General features: G+C 40.7%; 1 protein-coding gene across 4 annotated transcripts; it reads left to right on the top strand.

The window, feature by feature from the left end:
• The first annotated feature begins 779 nt into the window (after window positions 1–779).
• si:cabz01007807.1 (uncharacterized) lies at window positions 780–19,836 on the top strand. 4 transcript variants are annotated; one of them, XM_062516654.1, is made up of 38 exons: window positions 780–1,006; window positions 1,653–1,716; window positions 2,079–2,165; window positions 3,449–3,520; window positions 3,842–4,834; window positions 4,919–4,990; window positions 5,402–5,464; window positions 5,536–5,595; window positions 6,054–6,089; window positions 6,537–6,581; window positions 6,692–6,733; window positions 7,206–7,265; window positions 7,572–7,640; window positions 7,795–7,845; window positions 7,990–8,049; window positions 8,174–8,194; window positions 8,528–8,629; window positions 9,009–9,071; window positions 9,389–9,448; window positions 9,536–9,619; window positions 9,813–9,899; window positions 10,004–10,054; window positions 10,203–10,274; window positions 10,941–11,006; window positions 11,137–11,199; window positions 11,527–11,574; window positions 11,712–11,768; window positions 11,884–11,985; window positions 13,079–13,123; window positions 14,131–14,208; window positions 14,323–14,427; window positions 14,621–14,710; window positions 14,835–14,885; window positions 15,153–15,224; window positions 16,439–16,534; window positions 16,773–16,812; window positions 18,147–18,201; window positions 18,451–19,836. In XM_062516654.1, the coding sequence occupies exons 2-38, from the start codon at window positions 1,669–1,671 to the stop codon at window positions 19,205–19,207; spliced, it is 4,023 nt and encodes a 1,340-aa protein (XP_062372638.1). In that variant the 5' UTR covers window positions 780–1,006; window positions 1,653–1,668; the 3' UTR covers window positions 19,208–19,836. The 4 variants fall into 4 exon arrangements, with proteins under 4 accessions (XP_062372638.1, XP_062372639.1, XP_062372640.1 ...); XM_062516655.1 differs by having other exon boundaries at window positions 2,079–2,144; XM_062516656.1 differs by lacking the exon at window positions 11,137–11,199.
• The last annotated feature ends 45 nt before the right edge of the window (window positions 19,837–19,881 follow it).

Genomic DNA, 19,881 nt, shown 5'->3' on the forward strand with positions numbered 1-19,881 from the left:
TGACAGAGCTCTGCTTCCACCATGTTGGACTGAATGCAACACAACTAGGCCTATAATAAAACTTAATGATACCAGTCCTCCAGATGTGTGTCTTACAGTATTAAAACAAAATGCTCGTTAACCTTTTCTCTACGAATTCCTTAACTGACATAAACCACGTTGAAAAATGCAAAATATTTATTTAGGCTTCCACCGGATAGTAATGGAAAATACATCTACAGGATTGAAAATCCATTGTAAATCCATTTAATTTGAGCTGTAAAGATAAGGTGTGATTTTCAAATAGATATATTTTATTTTACACATGACCTATAGCCCAGTGTTTAAATGTGAACTAGTGGTTTGAAATTGAGGACAATATAGTGACAAATCTTGCTTGTTTACCTTGACATGAAGTCAAGAAAGTAAAAAATTAATTGAGAGCAAAATTACCGTTCATTTGCATTATCACTGAATGGGCTTTACAGTGTCGTTAATGGGGCAGGTTGCTAGTGATGTGCCACCCTGCCCTGTTAGCATCAGCACATTTGAAGGGATTTTCTTGCACGCCAGCCAGACTGCATGGAAAAGACCACCTTGCGCCGGGTGCACACCAAAAGGAACCTAGCTGCCATCTTTGCCCATATTTGAAATTTAAGCCCACTGTGCATTAACCCACACACCAATAGGGTTCAATCATTCTCTGTAGACCTATACCCTACTACGTAGACCTATGGTGGGTGGAAAACTATCCCATTTGGTGAACGCACCTGACAACACTCAACCAGTCAGTCAGCATTTTTGCGCTCAGGTGGAATAGGGACGGACGCACTCAAACTGGAAAGTGTGTAACGTAGCCTAGCCTACTAGGTAAGGGTCAATCAGCTGTGTATCTGTGTGGAGACAGAGATAATCACGCCAGATCTAACAGGTGGAGGCTACGTGCACAATCCATCTGAAAAGAGAAGAAATAACCTAGACTACAATACTTTTCATTCGCAGACATCAGTCAGAGGAAACCAACGCGGTAAGTGGAATCACATGTTTTTCGTTGAGTAGCCTACTGTAATGTTCATGTAAACAGAGATTGGGCAATATATCCACATTGAACAACAGGCGTAGACTTTTCTAGTTTAGTGGCCTACCATTTTACCAGGCTTTCCGCCACCCTCTGGCCGTTGTATTTGTTAATTTACCCATGCTTAGACTATTTCATAATCTCACCTGAGTGATGACACTTCCTAACGACGATGTTATTTAAGAAAACTTGGAGATAGCATCATGTGCGCCTGTTAGTAGCCAACTAATGAAGCCATTTCAGCGTTCCAATTCCTTGGAAAAATATACAACTGAAAGGACAAATGTGTCTGATGCGTTCCTCTTGTTGTGAAACTTATCCTACTTTGTTGTCATGTGATAAGTGTTTTGTGTGACCATACCTTGTCATTCCAGTGACACATTTCCTAACCGCAAAATGTTATGCAATGTCATGCAATGTCAGACAGTTGAGATGACTGACACATTGGGATCCCTGCTAAATCAGGGTTAACCACTAAAAGCCTGAAATGTTATTGCACTGAGTTTACTAGATCTGTCTCTCCCACTTTAAAATGTGACTGAAAATAAATTATGAAAAAATTGAATTGTGTGTTATCTCTCTAATTCTTCCTTAGGTTGGAAACAAAAGGCATGCTGAAGTCAGTTTCTCAGAGTATACCCAGCAGCAACCAGTATGAGGTATGGGCTACTTCTCTCTCTCACACACACACACACACACACACACACACACACACACACACACACACACACACACACACACACACTTTCACATCTTCAAACATAGCCAAGCCAACATTGAATCTGATGTTTGTGTAGGCTAAATGACTCCAGGTCAGCAGTTAGACTACTACCTGTAAGGCCCTATGAACAATGCCGAGGCATTTAAAGATCATTTAAAGTCAGTCATTTAAAGTCATACCCATGTTGATGGTGATTAATTCTAAGCCATGAAGGACGGTGTATGTTGCCAAGGTCATACCCACGTTTATGAATTCTAAATCATAAAGAGTGTAAACATTGCCGCTCTTCGATGTGTTCAGGACGGTGATATGCTCATTGATTTCTTCACGCCACTTGATGCTGTGGAGGCGAGTCTCCAGCCACAGGTGACACTGAGTCACCCTGAGGTTTGCTGTCATACATGCACAACTAACTCTTTGCAGTATGATCTCTAGCTAGTTATAAGACACCTCATCTGATTTTATTTTGAAAATATGTCATTTGTGGGTTGCATCATTAGGATAATAATGGCACTCACATTTTGTTTTCAATCACGTGCAATCTGAATATGTGTCCTGCTGCCCTGGATTGATTGATAGGTGGCATGCTGCCACTTAGCCTTGTATTGTCTTGCATTTCTATCCAGGTTGGAGATTGGGAGCAATAGGTCAGGAGCAGCAGGAAATGTATTAAGATTGAATGTTGTGCACAGAACTGTGTTAACACAATTAGAGCCTTTTTTGTTTCTATCACTCACTCACTCACTCACTCACTCACTTACTCACTCACTTCCAAATAGCCCCCACACACACGCACACTCTCCAACTCTCCCTCTGTTGCTGTTCTTTGCTGTTGTAATGCAGAGGTGGACACCTTGGGTTCCAGAAAGTAAAAGCCCTGCCATATATTCTTTCTACCTGTGCATTTAACGCGGGTGATATGACTAATTATCTGATCTACCTGGCTGCTAATTAGGATGAGCTGGTTTACAAAATGGTAGGATCAAATACTTGGCTGGACTTTTACTTTCTGAACCCGGGATGTCTGCCTCTGTTGTAATGATAACTGCAACTGTACATCACAGGAAGACTTGAACATGTAAGCGAAAGTACCGGTAATATGTGTATCTTCACAAGACTGACAAGACAGAATCTCATATTAATTGGACTGAATATGATTGGCTTATGATTGACAGAGATGATGGAAAAATTATGAATCTTATGAGGATGTAAGCCCACACTATCTGCAGACAGTATAAAGACTACAAAATGGCATTGGTGTCATTGCACATGCAAACTTTAGTACTAACTCAATGTCTTGGCTATGTTATTCCCTCTTGGACGTCATCAGGAATAATGGAACTTTGTAGAGGTGTTCTGTACTAGATACAGACTAACTACTGAATTGATTAACACCAAAGTCTTCCTGGTGGAACCTGCACCTAAAACTATAGTTCACAGTGCGCATCATAATGTCATAACTTATCCCTTCCAAAAAGATCCAATAGGCCTACCTGTGTTATGTGCATACAGTATGAATAGGCACATGCACATCTATATCTTAAAATACCTATTCTATTTTGGTGACCAAACATGAGGTAACATCAGTAGGTTCACAGATGGACATCTCGGACAGACTCCCATGCCATGGCGCTAACTGACTCTATGTGTTGTATCATTTTCTTCTTCAGCATGTGGGCGCAGGTGTACAGAACTCCCCTGTTGGCTCAACAACTGGAAACCCCTTCACTGGAGCCTTGAATGTACGTTACCTGTGATTTACAAAATGGCAGGTTTGGCAGCATGTAGGCATAATATAAAATGCAGTATACAAGTAAGAGTACATTTATCAGGCATCAATGAAATAAGTTGTATAATGATGAGTGAGCAATATGGATGTCATTGGAGAGGAGTATGTGATCTATTCAATGTGTTATCTCATTGAAGTAGAACTGTTTACCTTTTGTGTTATTTTTTGATATCATAATTTTTCATATTATTTTATATTAGTTAATAAATGCACATAATCCATGCAGTAACCCACAGAACGTTCTGTCTGTCATGTGGTTCCCTATGCATTCCAGAATCTGTCAAGTACGAACACAGATATGTTCCAGACCACGCCATCCGATTGGACTAGAGACCAGAGAGATCCCTTCAATCAGAACACGGATATCTTCCAGTCCAGCACATCCAATCAAAATACAGACATCTTCACAACTCCTTCATCGAATTGGGATACTGATGTCTTCCGGCCCCCATCACCTTTTGCGAATGCAGACATTTTCCAGACAGCCTCATCCAATGGAAATCCATCGACTCTCTCCTCATCACCACCCACCAGTACTGGTGTTGACCTCTTCCCGCCACTCGCATACAATGTGGGGGCGCCTGGCACAGCTGTCAAGCCCTCCAAACCACCATTTGAGATTTACCAAAGTCCACTGTCCACCGAAGAAAAGGACATTTTCAAGAAGCCAAAACCAGAAGTCCCTCAGAAACCAAAAACGATCAGAATTAATTTTAGAAACGGCTCCTCGCTCAGCCAAAGGACCCCATCCCCTGTGTCTTCCACATCCGCAGATCAGAGGGCCTTAACTGCGTCAGACGTCAGTTGGCAAAATGTTCTCCAAGCCACCCCTACTGGAACATCAGACGCGTACCAGACACCGTTGTCTGTGAGAGACGACCTATTTAGCCCGCTCCAAAACAACCCCCATGACCTCTCCTCGGCTACTTCCTCCTCTGTGACATCTGACCTCTTCAAGACTCCATCCACCAGTTTCGCCCATCAGTCGACACCCTCTTCTGAGGCCCACTCCTCGGTCCAGTCCTCCCACTTACCTGGCAACCCCTTTTATCCACTCCCTAACGGGAGAGTCGTCACTGGGAGGGCAGAGGCTTCTGAGGGAACGGTGTCCGCAGACCCAAAATTGAACCTCCTTCTCACGACCCCAGGGGGCACTGAACACAATGTCCTTCAAAACACTCCCTCAGATGTGACAAAGGAGGCATTTTCCTCCCCTCTCTCTCAAGAAACTGAAGCATCCACAAGCACGCCATCTGAATTCTCTAGGGTAAAAAAGATATATTGAAAGTATTTAAGTGAAGTTGCAAGGTCTGTTTTGTGATATGTTTAATGACGTGATGTTTTTTTGTAGCCCAAACCATTACCAAGAGTCCAGCCTAAAGCACATCCAAGAACCAAGGTCCTCAATAACACTGTACATCAGGTAAACAACAGGCCAGTTGGATGTCTCACATTAATATTGACATAAATCTGTCTTCTATCATGTGTATTACATACTGGCATGTAACTGGAGGGAGCAGGTATACAGTAGATTTTAATAAAATGTCTCTGTTGTGTTGAGTAGAGCTGTGATTGATTGATTGATTGATTGATGACTGTTTGACAATGTAAACTTCTTGTAATGTTGATTTCCCCTGCTCGGTTACACTGTAAGGAGGTCCTTAGGACCCAATCTACCAGCGTAGGACATGTAATCTGGGAATCTAAAAGTGTTGCTCACAGTTGGACTGGATAGACATTAGCGACAGTTGGAATGTTGTGAATTTTGAAACTACAGACTTGTAGTTGTGGACATGGTAGTCACTCTTCTGACTGTGTGCTGTGGTTTTTAAAGGAAACCGCCTCACCGGTGGAAGAGGAATCCTCTTCAGATGTGAACATTGTGTTCACGGGCGAGGTGAGTTAACATCGTGTGTGTGTGTTTGTGCGTGTGTGTCGGTCTGTAACTGTAACTGCCTGATTTTACAGGAGAGGTGTATAGAGGACTGGCCAGAGGACAGCCCACAACTCTCCTCTAACTTTAGACCAGTAAGTGTGTGATGCTTGACAGACACCCTCTTTTACCCTTAAGAATGTTAAGGAAGAGATTATTATTATTATTATTATTATTATTATTATGGCATACTACATTGGCTTACCATGATCGCCTCTGCCAGACCATAGACTTAACTTCTTTTTCTATGTTGGAGACTTTGAAAAATGTCAGCCTAGATCTCTATTTTACCTATCGTCAAGTTATTGGCTGACTGGAATAACTCACTTCCAGTGAATTATGTTAAGCTAGGCTAATGATTTCAGACTGGGTTAGTGCATGCACAGAGAGGAAAAAGTCATCCTGTTTATGGAAAAAAAGGACTCAGATTTATAGCAATTAAGCTCATTTCCCAAAAAGTTGGCATGTTCATTTAAGAGTTTGATTCTTCAGATAACAGTGAATAGTTTTTGTGAAAGTTGACGAATTGACTTTTTCTCACGTTCAATTATAGTCTGGCACACTAAGGCTGAGGAGAGAGTCCATCTTGGTGAGTCGGCTACACTGTACAACATACTGTAGTTATCTCCCACTTACTGTCATGTAATAGGAAATGTGATCTGATCTGAGAGACCTTGCAGTCACCACATCATGGGAGCCTACAGTCTTGGTACATTCTTGTAGTTTCAATCTTAAAATGTTTGGAATGTTTGATCAGGGCTCTTAACATTCCTCAGGTTGCAAGTGCTGATGGAAAAACAGCTAATCTACAGTATGTCAAATATATGCACAAAAGTCAGTATGTTCTTTAGTTATTACTAAGAGTTGTATTTTCTGGTATTTCACAGTGCCTGTGATCTCCTTATATGGGCAAGGATAGGGGCTTTGCATCTTTTTTTGTAGGCAAAGTTTAGAGGTCTATTGTGGAGTGGGGTTTAACTTGTTGCAAATGGGCTTGATGAAGTTCGCTCACTTTTCATAATGTTGTCCTGCAAAGGAAAATGAAAGCAAAGGAGGAGACAAAAGTGGGAAGAAATCCTTGGTAAGTGTGTTAACTCTTTGCTCATCTATTTATGCAGACCTAAATGGCTCTTCAGTTTCTTCATTTCACTTATTCTTTTTTATTTATTTATTTATTTATTTGTTTCTCAGAGACAGTTGGCACTTTCAATTTCCACTCGAAGACGATCAAAGGTGAGTTGCTGAAAATACTGTAGTTGCATCACACAGTATGCAGAGTTTGAATTACACTACGGCAATTGTTGGGGTCCACGGTTTCTTTTCAACTAAAATAAATGTAACACACTGTAATAATTCTAGTGAACACCACCAAGTCTAGTAACTAAGGAAGGCTACATCAACAGCACACACTCAGATATGCCCTTACATCAATAGGACGAATAGCCTACAGTAGGCAGTTACACAACATTTAGCATAAAAGAACCAGTATGCAGCAGGAGCAGGGCTCTCCCCCAGGGAAAGTTTTGAAACTCAGGTTCTGGAACATGCTAATTTAATGTGGTTTTAGAGAAACAGAGATGCAATTTACATTACATGAGAATATATTGAGTTTTGCAATCCCCTCTCCCTCAATCAGCCCCATAACTCAAACTGTGACAGTATGAGTGTAGGAAACCATAATCTCTTTCCCCTCCAACCCCCTCAGGATAAACTGCTAGATGATGTAAAACATGAAGACAGTCACACGCCTCCCCAGCGATCTGAGGTATGCTTTCCTTCCTCTAACTGTGTGTGTGTGTGTGTGTGTGTGTGTGTGTGTGTGTGTGTGTGTGTGTGTGTGTGTGTGTGTGTGTGTGTGTGTGTGTGTGTGTGTGTGTGTGTGTGTGTGTGTGTGTGTGTGTGTGTGTGTGTGTGTGTGTGAGACTAACCTCCAAATCTACATTGTTGTCATGTTTTCCTGCTGCAGTCAGATACCGGTTCTCCTGTACCGGTAAAAGCCATGTGATATCACAGTGTTGTCATAATTCGTCATTGATCTCACATTTTAACTGACAATGTGTGTTTTCTGTAGGAGGGGCTCCTGATTGATGTGTTTTCATCAGATAATGGTGAACATAGTCAGGGGGAGGAATCAAAAACGGTAGGCTGTTTACAGTAGTTTATACAAATGTATGCGCTTCTGGTCGTATGATGCCATGTTTCTGTTTGAAGAACAACAAAATAATCTTAATCGTGTGTCATTATGTGATCTTGCCTGGCGTATTTATTTGTTTATTTATTTATTTTCCTACTAGGCCAAGAAATCAAAGTTCAAAGGATCTAAGGTTCTTCGTAGAAAGTCAAAGGTGTGTGCGCGTGTGCGTGTGCGTGCGCATGTGTGTGTTTGTTGCTGTGTTCATCCTGGCAATGGCTAGAAATATGAATGGATCTGTGTGCAAGATCGGACACAACAGATCCCACATCATTGGTTGTGTGTCTCTTTTCAACAGGAAAAGCTGGGTGTTGTCCAGAACACAACTGAGAGCCACTCGGCATTGGAATTATATGAGGTACCGTATATCCTACATGATACCATGTAACAGTTCAATGTGTGAAAAATATCTTTTTTTTTATTTCATCACATTAAAATGTCAAGTGCAAAAGCCTTAGCTAATGTCATCATGTCTCTTTCAGGGGCCTGTTGAGGAAAATGCAGTAAGTGCTTTTTTGCCCACTACTTGAAGCATGTTCCTCTATTTGTTAATAATAATAATCATAATAATAATAATAATAATAATGACTGAACATAAATCTTATGCTAACAAGTTAAGTTTTGCTTTCATGTATCAAGATCTTACAGTACATAAATCCTATTCATGCCCGCAAAAGCTTATTTCTCTCAAACCTACTAATTTTTGTCAAAGTCACATGATACTCTTCATTTATATTGACTGATATCCTGTTGGAACAATCATAAATAGCGCACTGTACGAAATTGCAATTATATTTTTGTTCAACGTATAAGAAGTATTTACCGTTCTTTACCAGGAGAGCACTCAAGACGAAACAAAGGGGACACCTGAGTTTACATCCCAGAAGAGGAAGGTCCTTAAGAAAAGACTGTCAAATTTGAATCGTCGTACCCTGAAGGTAAAGGATTCAACTAAATGTTCAGAGTCAGATTTTCAGTTGTGAGTGAACTCAAAAAACATTGGATCAAAAAAAATAAAAGATTAGTTATGTCTGTTGACACTGTTAGGATACGGTTGTATGTGATTCAGTGACCATTCAGTGCATAAAGATTTAGTGGTAGCCTACTTTCATTGGATTGGACTCATTTATTAGATAGGCCTACACTTCTAATCTTAAAAAAGAATATGATGAGTGTAAAACTAACTAGAATGACTAGGTACTAGAATGACTTGCATGGAGCCACAAGCCAAAGCACATGGTTTTGGTTATATTGACAAAGATTCAGATATATTGTTTCATTTCTCAAATAAATTCATGCTTTTTTTTGTTGTTAAAGAAACAGGGAAATCCTCGAAATGAAGTCCCAGCTGCTCACCCACATACATCTGCATGGCCTGAGGTAGGGCATATTATGGCTAGGGATAGTAGCATATCATATGACAATATGATCACACACACACAGGGATATATTCTTCATGTACTTTCTGTCATATTCTCTTGTATCTGTAGAGGGGAATATACTTTTGTATTTTTCCCCTTACAGTAGGCTATCTGTTCTGCCAATGTCCGGCGCTTCAATGAGGTTAGCTCACATAGATGTAAATTAGCACCAAAAGGCATACCGGCCTTGTCTGCTTCAAAGGAATGTAAAAAGCTGGCCTTACAATACCGATTACATTCCTGTTGTTATTCTGCCTCCTGTACCCTCTTTTTCAGGAAGAGCAAGATGCCAGTGCGCCCAAAGGAATCTTCATGACCTCCAATGGCCATTTAAAGGTAGCAAACTCATGAACAAACAGTACAAGAAACTTTATAATATAAACTTTCCTTGTGGATTGTGTTGCTAATTGTAGTGCTTAACAGGACGCTGAACTCCATACAAATCACAAGGATGGAAGTGAAAACAAGGAACCCAGCTATTATGGGATGGATTTTAATCATGGAAAGGTACTGTATGTCTCAAAATAGAGGGAAGAACTCCTAGGAGACCATCTTGTTTACTGGATTGCTGTATGATTGCACATATAAACTGTGTCTTGTATCTTTAGCAGTACCAGTAATGATGGCCTAGATTTAGCTGTATATTATCATAACTTGGCATAGCAGTATATGTATATGAGCCCCTAATGTATTTCTTTAGCCCTTCTCTGTGGAGGACCTTCCCAAAAGCAATGGTTTACACGATGAAGATGAGAAGAAGGAACCACATGGAAAAAAGAAGAAAAAGGTAGACCATGCATGTTAACAATGGTCTGCTCATTTTGAAGAAGGCTTAGTTCTGCTCATCTGAAGAACATGTACAAACAATGTCTTTATTTTTGTTTTCCACAGAAGAGCTCAATCAAAATCACTATTCCACATTTGACTTGGAAAGACTATACGGTATCTTTTTTGTTTGCGTCTTTCCTTTTTTTGGGGTGCGCGTGCGTGCGTTTGTGTAGATCGTATCTTTGAATAAGTTTGGTGGTGTGTATTTGTGTTGTTGATGGCATTGTCATTTGTTGATCATGTTTTACATTCTCATACGCAGAATAATAATCACCCATATGGCACCTCCCCAAAGTCACCTAGCAGGGACCATTACATGCAGGAGCGTGCAAAGGTAAGAGGCCTCACTTTACAATCTAGTGATATGTATGTACATGTGCTTGGTTGCAATACTATAGAGAAATACAGTATATATATCGAGGGCTGAGAACCAAAGGGGCGTAAGTGACTTCACCAACTTTACAGGAGAGCCAAAACAAATCTAACTGCTTCTATATGTTCACAGTTAAAGACCTTTGGTTTTTGTTCAATAACGTTATACTTATAAATATTTTGCTTCTATAATTTTGTAAGTTAGAAGGAGCTCATCAAGAGCTTTCAGGGGGTATGTATAACTCAATTTTGACCAAAATGTCACTTACGCCCCTTTAGTTCTCAGCCCTCGATATACTGTATATAGTATATATCAGATTTCGCCTAAACTACAATATTGAACGATACATGTCTCCCTATTTGGTGTACAGTACATTTGCCCTACTTACAATTTTCACCTGTGTGTGGGTTCAATTCCCGGGTTCCACCATTGTGTCTTTGAAGCGCTTATCCCTGAATTATGTGACGTTGGATAAAGGTGCTTTCTAAAAGAATGAATGTAATAATGTAGTGTGTCTGTTTGTGTCTGTGTGTGTGTGGTCCGTATCTGTGAATAAGTTTGGTGGTATGTGTTTGTGTTGTTGATGGCATTGTCATTTGTTGTCATGTTTTCCATTTTCATATACAGAATCACCCATATGGCACCTCCCCAAAGTCACCTAGCGGGGACCATTACATGCAGGAGGGTGTAAAGGTAAAGAGGCCTCACCTCTCACTACTGTCTAGTGACCTGTGTGCATGTGCTCGGTTGCAAAAAATAATTATACATGTTGGATTCAAAGTTGCCTGTTTGAAGATGTGAAATTGTGTTTTCATACATACAGGGTATAGGATATGAATCACCTGAAGCAATGAGGAGTGATTACTACCCATCAGCCACCACAAAGGTAAAAGAGTGTGTATGCGTGCACATATGTTTGTATGACAAATCACATCTTGTCATGATATAGTCATTACATTCTGACACTTGTACGGGCATCAAATCAAGCAATCTGCCCAACAAAACCCATATGACCTTACTTGAGCTTGGCAATGTGAGCAATTCTTTACTACAGCCTATGAGGATGCTGGGGGGCGGGGGGGGGGGGGGGGGTGAATGGTTGCTAGCATATGCATGGGAACCTCTTTCTCCTACTGGACTACAAAGCTGTTGTTAATTTATCCTTACTCGTTATATGTAACTAGACTAATTCTACTAATTTTATCTGTCCAAGGATCGAGACATGTTCCCAACAGAAGAGCCACCAGAATTCACTTCTATGGTTAGTGACACACACACACACACACACACACACACACACACACACACACACACACACTCGTAGACATCTATGTATCCACATAGAATGTGTTATTCTCCTTTTTTTGCCATAAAAATGGTTGTGGATTACCTTTTCAGAGAAACACTGCCTCTGTACAGGAAGACTATGGAGCCATGTCCAGTCCAAGATACAAGGTACTGAAGAAAATCATGTACAATTTGATTTAAAATGATTCTAGTATTTTCCTTCCTTGTCCATCCTTGCATCCACTCATCTCATGTAAACGCTCGTGTACTGTATCCCTTATAGGAGGCCTATCCTGACCCAAGCCTGACACATAAAGGCTCAGATCTCTTCTCGGCTGTTGACCAATATGGTGAACAGTCTAAGAAAATGGAGGATTGTAAACCGGTATGTGTATTGCTTTTAAAGTATTTCTACCCAAATGGCTAGAAGGGAATATGCTGTACTGAATGTAGGTACATTTATGTATGGATTTGTGTGCATATAGAAATGAAAGCACAGTCAAATACAGTCATGGTTGAAATTGTTGGCACCCATGCTAAAGTTGACTAAAAAGAGGAATATCAAATCATCTTTTGGAAATTGATTTTAATGGCTTAAGTAATAAAATTAGGAAAAATCCAACCTTTAAGGACACCAATTTTCTTTGTGAATGAATAATGTATCATAAATAAATAAATGTTCTTCCCAAAATACCGAGGTCAAAAATATTGCACCCCTATGTAACCCTATGGGAATTTAACACATATGGTTAACATAGGGGCAGGCAGTTTTTTTTTATTTTTAAAGGCCACGCATTTCATGGATCCAGGATACTATGCATCCTAATAAAGTTCCCTTGGTCTTTAGAACTAAAATTGACCCACATCATCACACACCCTTCACCATACCTAGAGATAGGCATGGTGTTTTGTTCAGTTTTCTTCAGTTAGCCTATTAGCCTGTTTGATGCTCATTGAACTCAATGCAAATCAAACAAGCTAATAGGCTAACTGAACAAAACACCATGCCTATCTCTAGGTATGGTGAAGGGTGTGTGATGATGTGGGTCAATTTTAGTTCTAAAGACCAAGGGAACTTTATCAGGATGCATAGTATCCTGGATCCATGAAATAAGTGGCCTTTAAAAATAAAAAAAAAACCTGCCTAACCCTATGTGCTAAATTCCCATAGGGTTACATAGGGGTGCCAATATTTTTGACCCCAGTATTTTGGGAAGAACATTTATTTATTTATGATACATTATTCATTCACAAAGAAAATTGGTGTGTCCTTAAAGGTTGGATTTTTCCTAATTTTGTTACTTAAGCCATTAAAATCAATTTCCAAAAGATGATTTTATATTCCTCTTTATAGTCAACTTTAGCATGGGGTGCCAACAATTTCAACCATGACTGTATGTATGTTCAACACAGTTATTTATATGCGCTGTGACAATAGGTTACTTATTGCAGTTTTTTTAATAATATCTTTTTTTCAGAAAAAAACCTCGAAATTTGCTGTTAAACTTCGTCGGAAATCAAAGGTACAGTAGTTCTTATTTTTTTGTTGTTATTTTTATCATTTTATGATAAAGTACCAAAGACACAAGGTAAACATGTTTGCAGCAGGGAAAAGTAAACTCATGAGACAATATCCTAGTAAAAGAAAAGAATTATGAAATCAATAATACTCAAACTACAGACCCTTTTGATGTTTGAGATAATCCTTCTACCGGTAGTTAAATGTTTCAGGAAGTTATAGTGTGATGTTTTGCTGGCTGTAGAGAATTTTAGTTGATCTTTCTTTCCCAAAAGTCAGGAAATCAATTAGAGTTCATGGGTTGGCCAAGCCAATGTTGCAGAAAGTTGTGCCATATTTTAATCCAGCATATATGGTACATCGTTGACTAATGCTAAAATGTAAAGACTGATAATCATTTAATAAACATAAAGTTTTTATGCCATGTGGATGATATTTTCTGTGATATCAAATGACAGAACATTTGAGTTGGAGGGAATTCCTATGAACATGTGAAAGACAATTTTTTTTTTTTTTTATCTGTGATTAACATTTAAATGGTTTATTATCGGTCAGAATATTTGTATTCCATATTGGAGACTGTGCAGGACAATTGGGAGGAGCTATCCATTTGATATTCAATGTCATTTTCAATTAATGGGAAAAGTCCGTTCTTGGCCTTGTCAAGTTTTTCCATTCCTGGAAAATAATTTGTTTTGTTTGTTTGCTTATTTGTTGCTCAGCTGTGTATTCATTTATTTAAGCAATAAGCCCCGAGAGGCCGTTCTTTATTGTGAATATAGCACCGCTGAGGGGTGTTGTTAGGCACGAAGCAAGCGAAGCGAAGTTTCTGTTGCTCAGCAACTGTATTACTTTGTATCTTGTTAACCGTTATGCATTCTAAGTGCATAAATATAGAACGATATGCGGTCTCAGCCGTGCTATGTCGGGAAAATATACAATGTCATCGAACATATTCAACCAATCATAATCAAAGATTTTCGTTTTTTTTCATTGTATTATTTCTTCCAGGATAACTTCTTTGAAGATGGAACAAGGCGGAGGTCAGGACCCTCAGAATCAGATTATCAACCATCACCTCAGTTTAAGGTGGATTTCGACTATTTTTTACACTTAACTATATTTTGTGTGTGTCTGTGTCTGTCTTTAGCATGCTTACAGCATCCTGCATAGATAAATTGTTCCCTTCCTTTCTGATTGCAGTCAGACCCGATGGAAGATGAATTTTTCCGAGACGATGCAGATGTTTTCCAGGAGGGAAGGTTTGGAGAAGTTAACAAGTGGAGGACGGAGGAAGACTATGAACAAGTATGTCGTCTGTGCACATCTCTGCTAGACAATGGGTGCCAAATTCTCACTCACTCACTCACTCACTCACTCACTCACTCACTCACTCAAATTCACACTCACTCACTCAAAGTCAGTCAGTCATACTCAAATTCCCTCTCAGTCACTCACTGTGCTGTTGTTTCATGTTCCTGCTTTACCATTTGGTGGTTAGGAGTTTCTAGAGGATGACTTCTCAGAAAAGTGCACTGTTCAAGAGGACGAGGACGAACTAAATGAGAAAGAACCCGGCAAAGGCAAAAAGGTATGTGTCTGAGTATTATTAATGTTCTGAGAATAAAATGTTTTTATACTCAGAAGATGTCATGCAAGTTTTCTATTATCTTTCCCAATATAAACCTGTCCCTACTTCTGTTTATTATCAATAGAAAAAGTCACGAAAGGTCTCAATTCCACACCTGACTAGGAAAGACCAGAGGGTAAGTAGTTATTTGTGTACAGTATGTAAAATATGCGGAAGCTTCTTGCTTTTCTGTGTGTTTCAGTTGTGCTTTTGCAATGCTTCATTGCATGTGCCAGGTCTATAATCTTGCTTAAATATACCGTATTCTTTAAACAGAATTGTTTAATTTCCTACTGATCTTTTGTAAGTAGTGGAGGCACATTTATCCTCTCCGGTTTTGCTTTCTTGACTGTGTGTGTGTGTGTGTGTGTGTGTGTGTTTGTGTGATTTCACTTGAGTACAGAGTAACGTCTATGAAGATGAAGATCTTCCTGGGGCAACAAGCAGTGACTACTTTATTTCAGATGCTGCAAAGGTACAAAAGAAGAGAATTCTATGAGAAAGTGTTCACCCCAGTAACTGTGACGTGGTGATACTTGAACAAGAGACATCCACCACCACATACACAAATACATTCCTGATACACTTATTTATGCTTTCTTACACCGACAAGACAACATCTGAAATAGAACCACCTGGGGTCATAGTGGTGGAAAAACCAGTTGTGTGGATGGGTGATTTAGAATGTGAGATCAGACCAAACTATGCAAGGAGACTTCTGGAAGACCATCTACTGTAGAAAACAAAGTTGAAAACTTTGCCATTAGCTCTTGAAAAAGTCTTTATTGGACCATGTCTTCAAACGTACATGTTTTGGCCCTAAAAAATATGGTCCAAGAAAGACTTTCAAGAGCTTATGCATCAGGGTGCCGTTTTCAACTTTGTTTTACATTTTGTCAAACTCTCACCCTAAGGGCCACTCCCAGAACCAATGAAACACAGTCATTCATAGCAATTCAAGTAAAACAAGCGAGCATGTTTTGGTTTCTCTCATCTTGTTCTGCACCTATCTAGTCTGCTTATTCCCTGCCAAAGTACACTCATGACTAATATGCACAGTCATGGTACTGTAGTTTATAGTTTTATTTTCTCCTGTCCCATTCAGCAAAGGCTGTTTATTCTCTGCCAACACACACATTTCCCCCTGAGCCTGTAAGGCTGGTTTAGTCTGTTCCTGTTTCATAACTGAAGTGTCAGCCCCTCACATACCACGAGACAAATGAGGAAGCGGCTGGTTAAAAATAAAAATACCTTGCAGTCTGCCCTCTAGTGGGGAGCCTGTGCGGTGTCTCGCAAAGTGTCTGAGAATAGTGTGTAACGACGGGTTTGGTGTTGCCCCATCTGGTAATCGTAATGTTTGCATATAGGGATTGTGCCGATGCTACCAGAAACAACACACAATGCACTTTGTGCAATGCACAATGCACAAAACTCCTGCACATCTTATGGATGGTTTTAAAGATTGGCTTTACAGTACTTAAATTCTAAACCACGTCAGCATAATAGCTATTCATACTAAATTACCCTCTGCACTGTTTTTCTTTCTTTCTTTCTTTCTTTCTGTCCTTTCTGTCCTTTCTGTCTGTCTCTGTCTGTGTCTGTCCGTCCGTCCGTCCGTCTTTCTTTCTTTCTTTCTATCCATCCATCTGTTTTCTGTACTTTTTTCCCTTTCATCTGTCTGTCTGTCAGGCGGACTGGACGTCATCTCAGATGGACATGAGGAGAACGTGTGCAGAGGAGGAAGACGAGGAGGGACTGGAAGTGTTGCCTGAGGAAGATGAAGGGGTGAGATGCTTTCAATGTTGTTCTGACTCCAGAAAGCACTCAAGTCAAGAATTTTAATTGTGCAAAGCATGATAAAGGATTCATTTATACAATGGCCTGGCAACTGTTAGACAGGCTATATGTTAGACATTGCACCCGTTGGTAGTAATTATTCATGTCAGTGTTGAAACTGTCAACAATCAAGTTTAGTGTTAATGTTGATGTAATAAGCATTAAGTCAACTACATGTTTTCTACAGGACACTGACAGCCTGATGGAGTGGTGGAATACAGTTGAAAGTGAGTGTCTGTCTCTCTCTCTCTCTCTCTCTGTCTCTCTCTCTCTCTCTGTCTCTGTCTCTCTCTCTCTCTCTCTCTCTCTCTCTCTCTCTCTCTCTCTCTCTCTCTCTCTCTCTCTCTCTCTCTCTCTCTCTCTCTCTCCTTCCCTCCCTCTCAAATTCTCACACACACACATACTGTACACATACATACACACAGCGGTACACTTGCATGCATTTAAAACCCGTTTAATCCCAAATTTTTCTCAGACATGAAAATATCAAAATCACGTGTCTTGAATAACCCTTTGAAGTAATCACTTACTATTTTTTCAAATTTTAATAAAAAAGTGGGTGAAAAGGAGTATTTTATTCGATAACAATTGTGACCGGTGGGAAACTACATAGTCAGATTTTGGGGATTTTCTCTTTTTTCGACACACTTCATTGTGCAATCATCTAATTTCCAATAAATTCCAGTCAGAGATGATATGGGGACATTGTTCCAGGTCTGTTCTTTACATTTATATTTGTATCACAATACAATACTCAACATTGACTCAGAATATAACAGAGAATTGCAAAGTGTGCCGATTTTTACATAGAGAAGCCATTACATCACTCTATTATACATAGTTATTGTAATAGCTGCTTTTCTATGCTGTTCTTTACCTTAATTTTACCTTCAGTCATTACTTGCACATATCAGATCTAACTGACTGACCAGATTTGAAAATCATACCTCAAAAACAGTCTATTAGACTGTTGTCAATGTCCCCATATCATCTCTGTTTGGAATTTATTGGAAATTAGATGATTGGACAAAGAAATGTGTCTAAAAAAGAGATAATCCCCCAAATCTGAAGTATGTAGTTTCCCACCGGTCACAATTGTGACTGTCTTCATGTTCACTCATGCTACAGTATGAGAACGCTGAACAAAGTTCACATATTTCAATTGCATCCCTCCATACTAGACACCTTGAAGATTATGTGTACCCAAACTCTTTACCCTATTTTTACATAAACATACTTTTCTAAGCTTTAGTTTGGGAGCTTTTGGGTGGAAATTTTCTGGTCAGGGTGCAACCAAAACATAAGCAGCTCTAACCATGTGATTAATGACACTACACATTTGACACTTCACATAACTGAGACCCTTTCAGGTTTGTATTTTTGGGGAAAATGTATTGATAATTCATACAATGACATGTTTAAAGGCACAGGAGTAAGATTTTTTTGACCGGCAGGATTAAATGCACACTCACATATACAGTATACCCTCTGTGACAATGTTGCTGTAGCTGCTCTGTGTACACGCGTCTCTGATTGGCCTTGTCTGCCATGTGTTCTGCAGTGTGGGATGAAGTGCCTTCAGATGAAGAGAGCACCTTGAAGGAGGAGGAGACAAAGTAAGACGAGTCCAGGATCTCTGAGTTGTTTAGCCTCCCACTCTGACTTTTTCCATTTTGGTCTATGTCTAACCATTTTATTCTCTAACTATTTCTGTCTGTCTCTCTCCCTCTCCCTCTCCCTCTCTCTCTCTCTCTCTCTCCCTCTCCCTCTCCCTCTCCCTCTCCCTCTCCCTCTCCCTCTCCCTCTCCCTCTCCCTCTCCCTCTCCCTCTCCCTCTCTCTCTCTCTCTCTCCCTCTCCCTCCCAGGTCCTTCACCCAGACTGCGGACCGGGTGCACCGGGGCCTGCGCGTCTTCAACAAGGTGTTCATGGAGCAGGCCGAGGTGCTCTACCAGCACGTGCTCATCCTGCACGCCATCGCCGACGACCTGAGCAGCTTCCACCGCCGCGCCAAGGTGGGCAGCATCACCGGCGGCACCACCATGGCCGTGGGTGGCGCGGCGGCCATCGCCGGGCTGGCGCTGGCGCCGCTGACCTTCGGCGCGTCGCTGGTGGTGTCGGCGGTGGGCCTGGGCGTGGTGACGGCCGGCGGCATCACCTCGGCGTCGGCGGCCCTCTCCGACAAGCTCAACGACGTGCAGGACCGCAAGAAGATCGAGCTGGTGGCCGGCGACTACCTGACGCGGCTGACCGAAGTGGGCCGCTGCCTGGGCTACGTGCGCGAGGGCATGCGGCGGCTGTCGCACCACCCGCTGCTGCGCCGCAACAACTACTACGCCAGCAGCGACTGGGAGGTGCGCCGCGCGCTCCAGATGGTGAGCCTGGTGCGCGACCCCACCGACCGGGCCGCCGACGTGGCCGAGCGCGGCACCGCCGCCCTCTCCAGCCTCTTCAAGCACATGGACCGCTTCTTCGTGGACCGCGGCGGCAAGCAGGAGCTGCGCAAGACCTGCAAGAAAGAGGCCACGGGGCAGGTGCACTCGGTGGCCACCGTGCTGCAGGAGGGGCTGGTGGAGCTCAACTCCATCCGGGAGCAGATGCTAGACGCCTACGGCAACATCTGAAAAGACTACACTTCCCACAATACCACTGTGGGAAGTATGTAGTTATTGTTCCAACAACGAAAAATATGTATTGCAAAATGGATGTAGTTGATACGAATTATAATGTATTGAATTGCCTGGTGTGTCATGTGATGGTAATTATTTGTAGACCTGCAGAAGAAGAATTGTGAGGGAGAGCGATTGAACAATTAAGAAGTTACAACCAAAGAAAGATATACAAAGATTCACATTAAGCTCTTGGGAAGTTTTTGGTGATATTTTAAAACTTTTTTCTTTTGTTAATTCATTAGCTTATCTCTGTAAATGTGCAATGGATTTTATATTGGCTGATAAGTTAATCTATGTATATGCTATGTTGTCCTCAGGTAGCCAAATACTGCTTTGCAACTGATAAATGATATGCACCTTTTTGTTTCGTATTTATATAGGCCTAATATAAACCATTGTGATTATCTTTGTCTTTATACACACATTGCACATTTTAGCTTTTATAATTGTGTGTGTTCGCATATGTGAACAGTGTTTATTAATTGTTGTGACCATTTTGCTTGTTATGTTTAGAAAATAATCTATTGTCAAATATATTCAAATAATAAAAACCCTTTTCAATTGTAATTCTGTTTGGTTTATCATGTTCGTGTTCACACACACAGAGAGAGAGAAACTTATTTTAG

This window comes from Sardina pilchardus, chromosome 16, assembly GCF_963854185.1.
Source record: "Sardina pilchardus chromosome 16, fSarPil1.1, whole genome shotgun sequence".
In the NCBI taxonomy this organism is placed as follows: Eukaryota; Metazoa; Chordata; class Actinopteri; order Clupeiformes; family Clupeidae; genus Sardina; species Sardina pilchardus.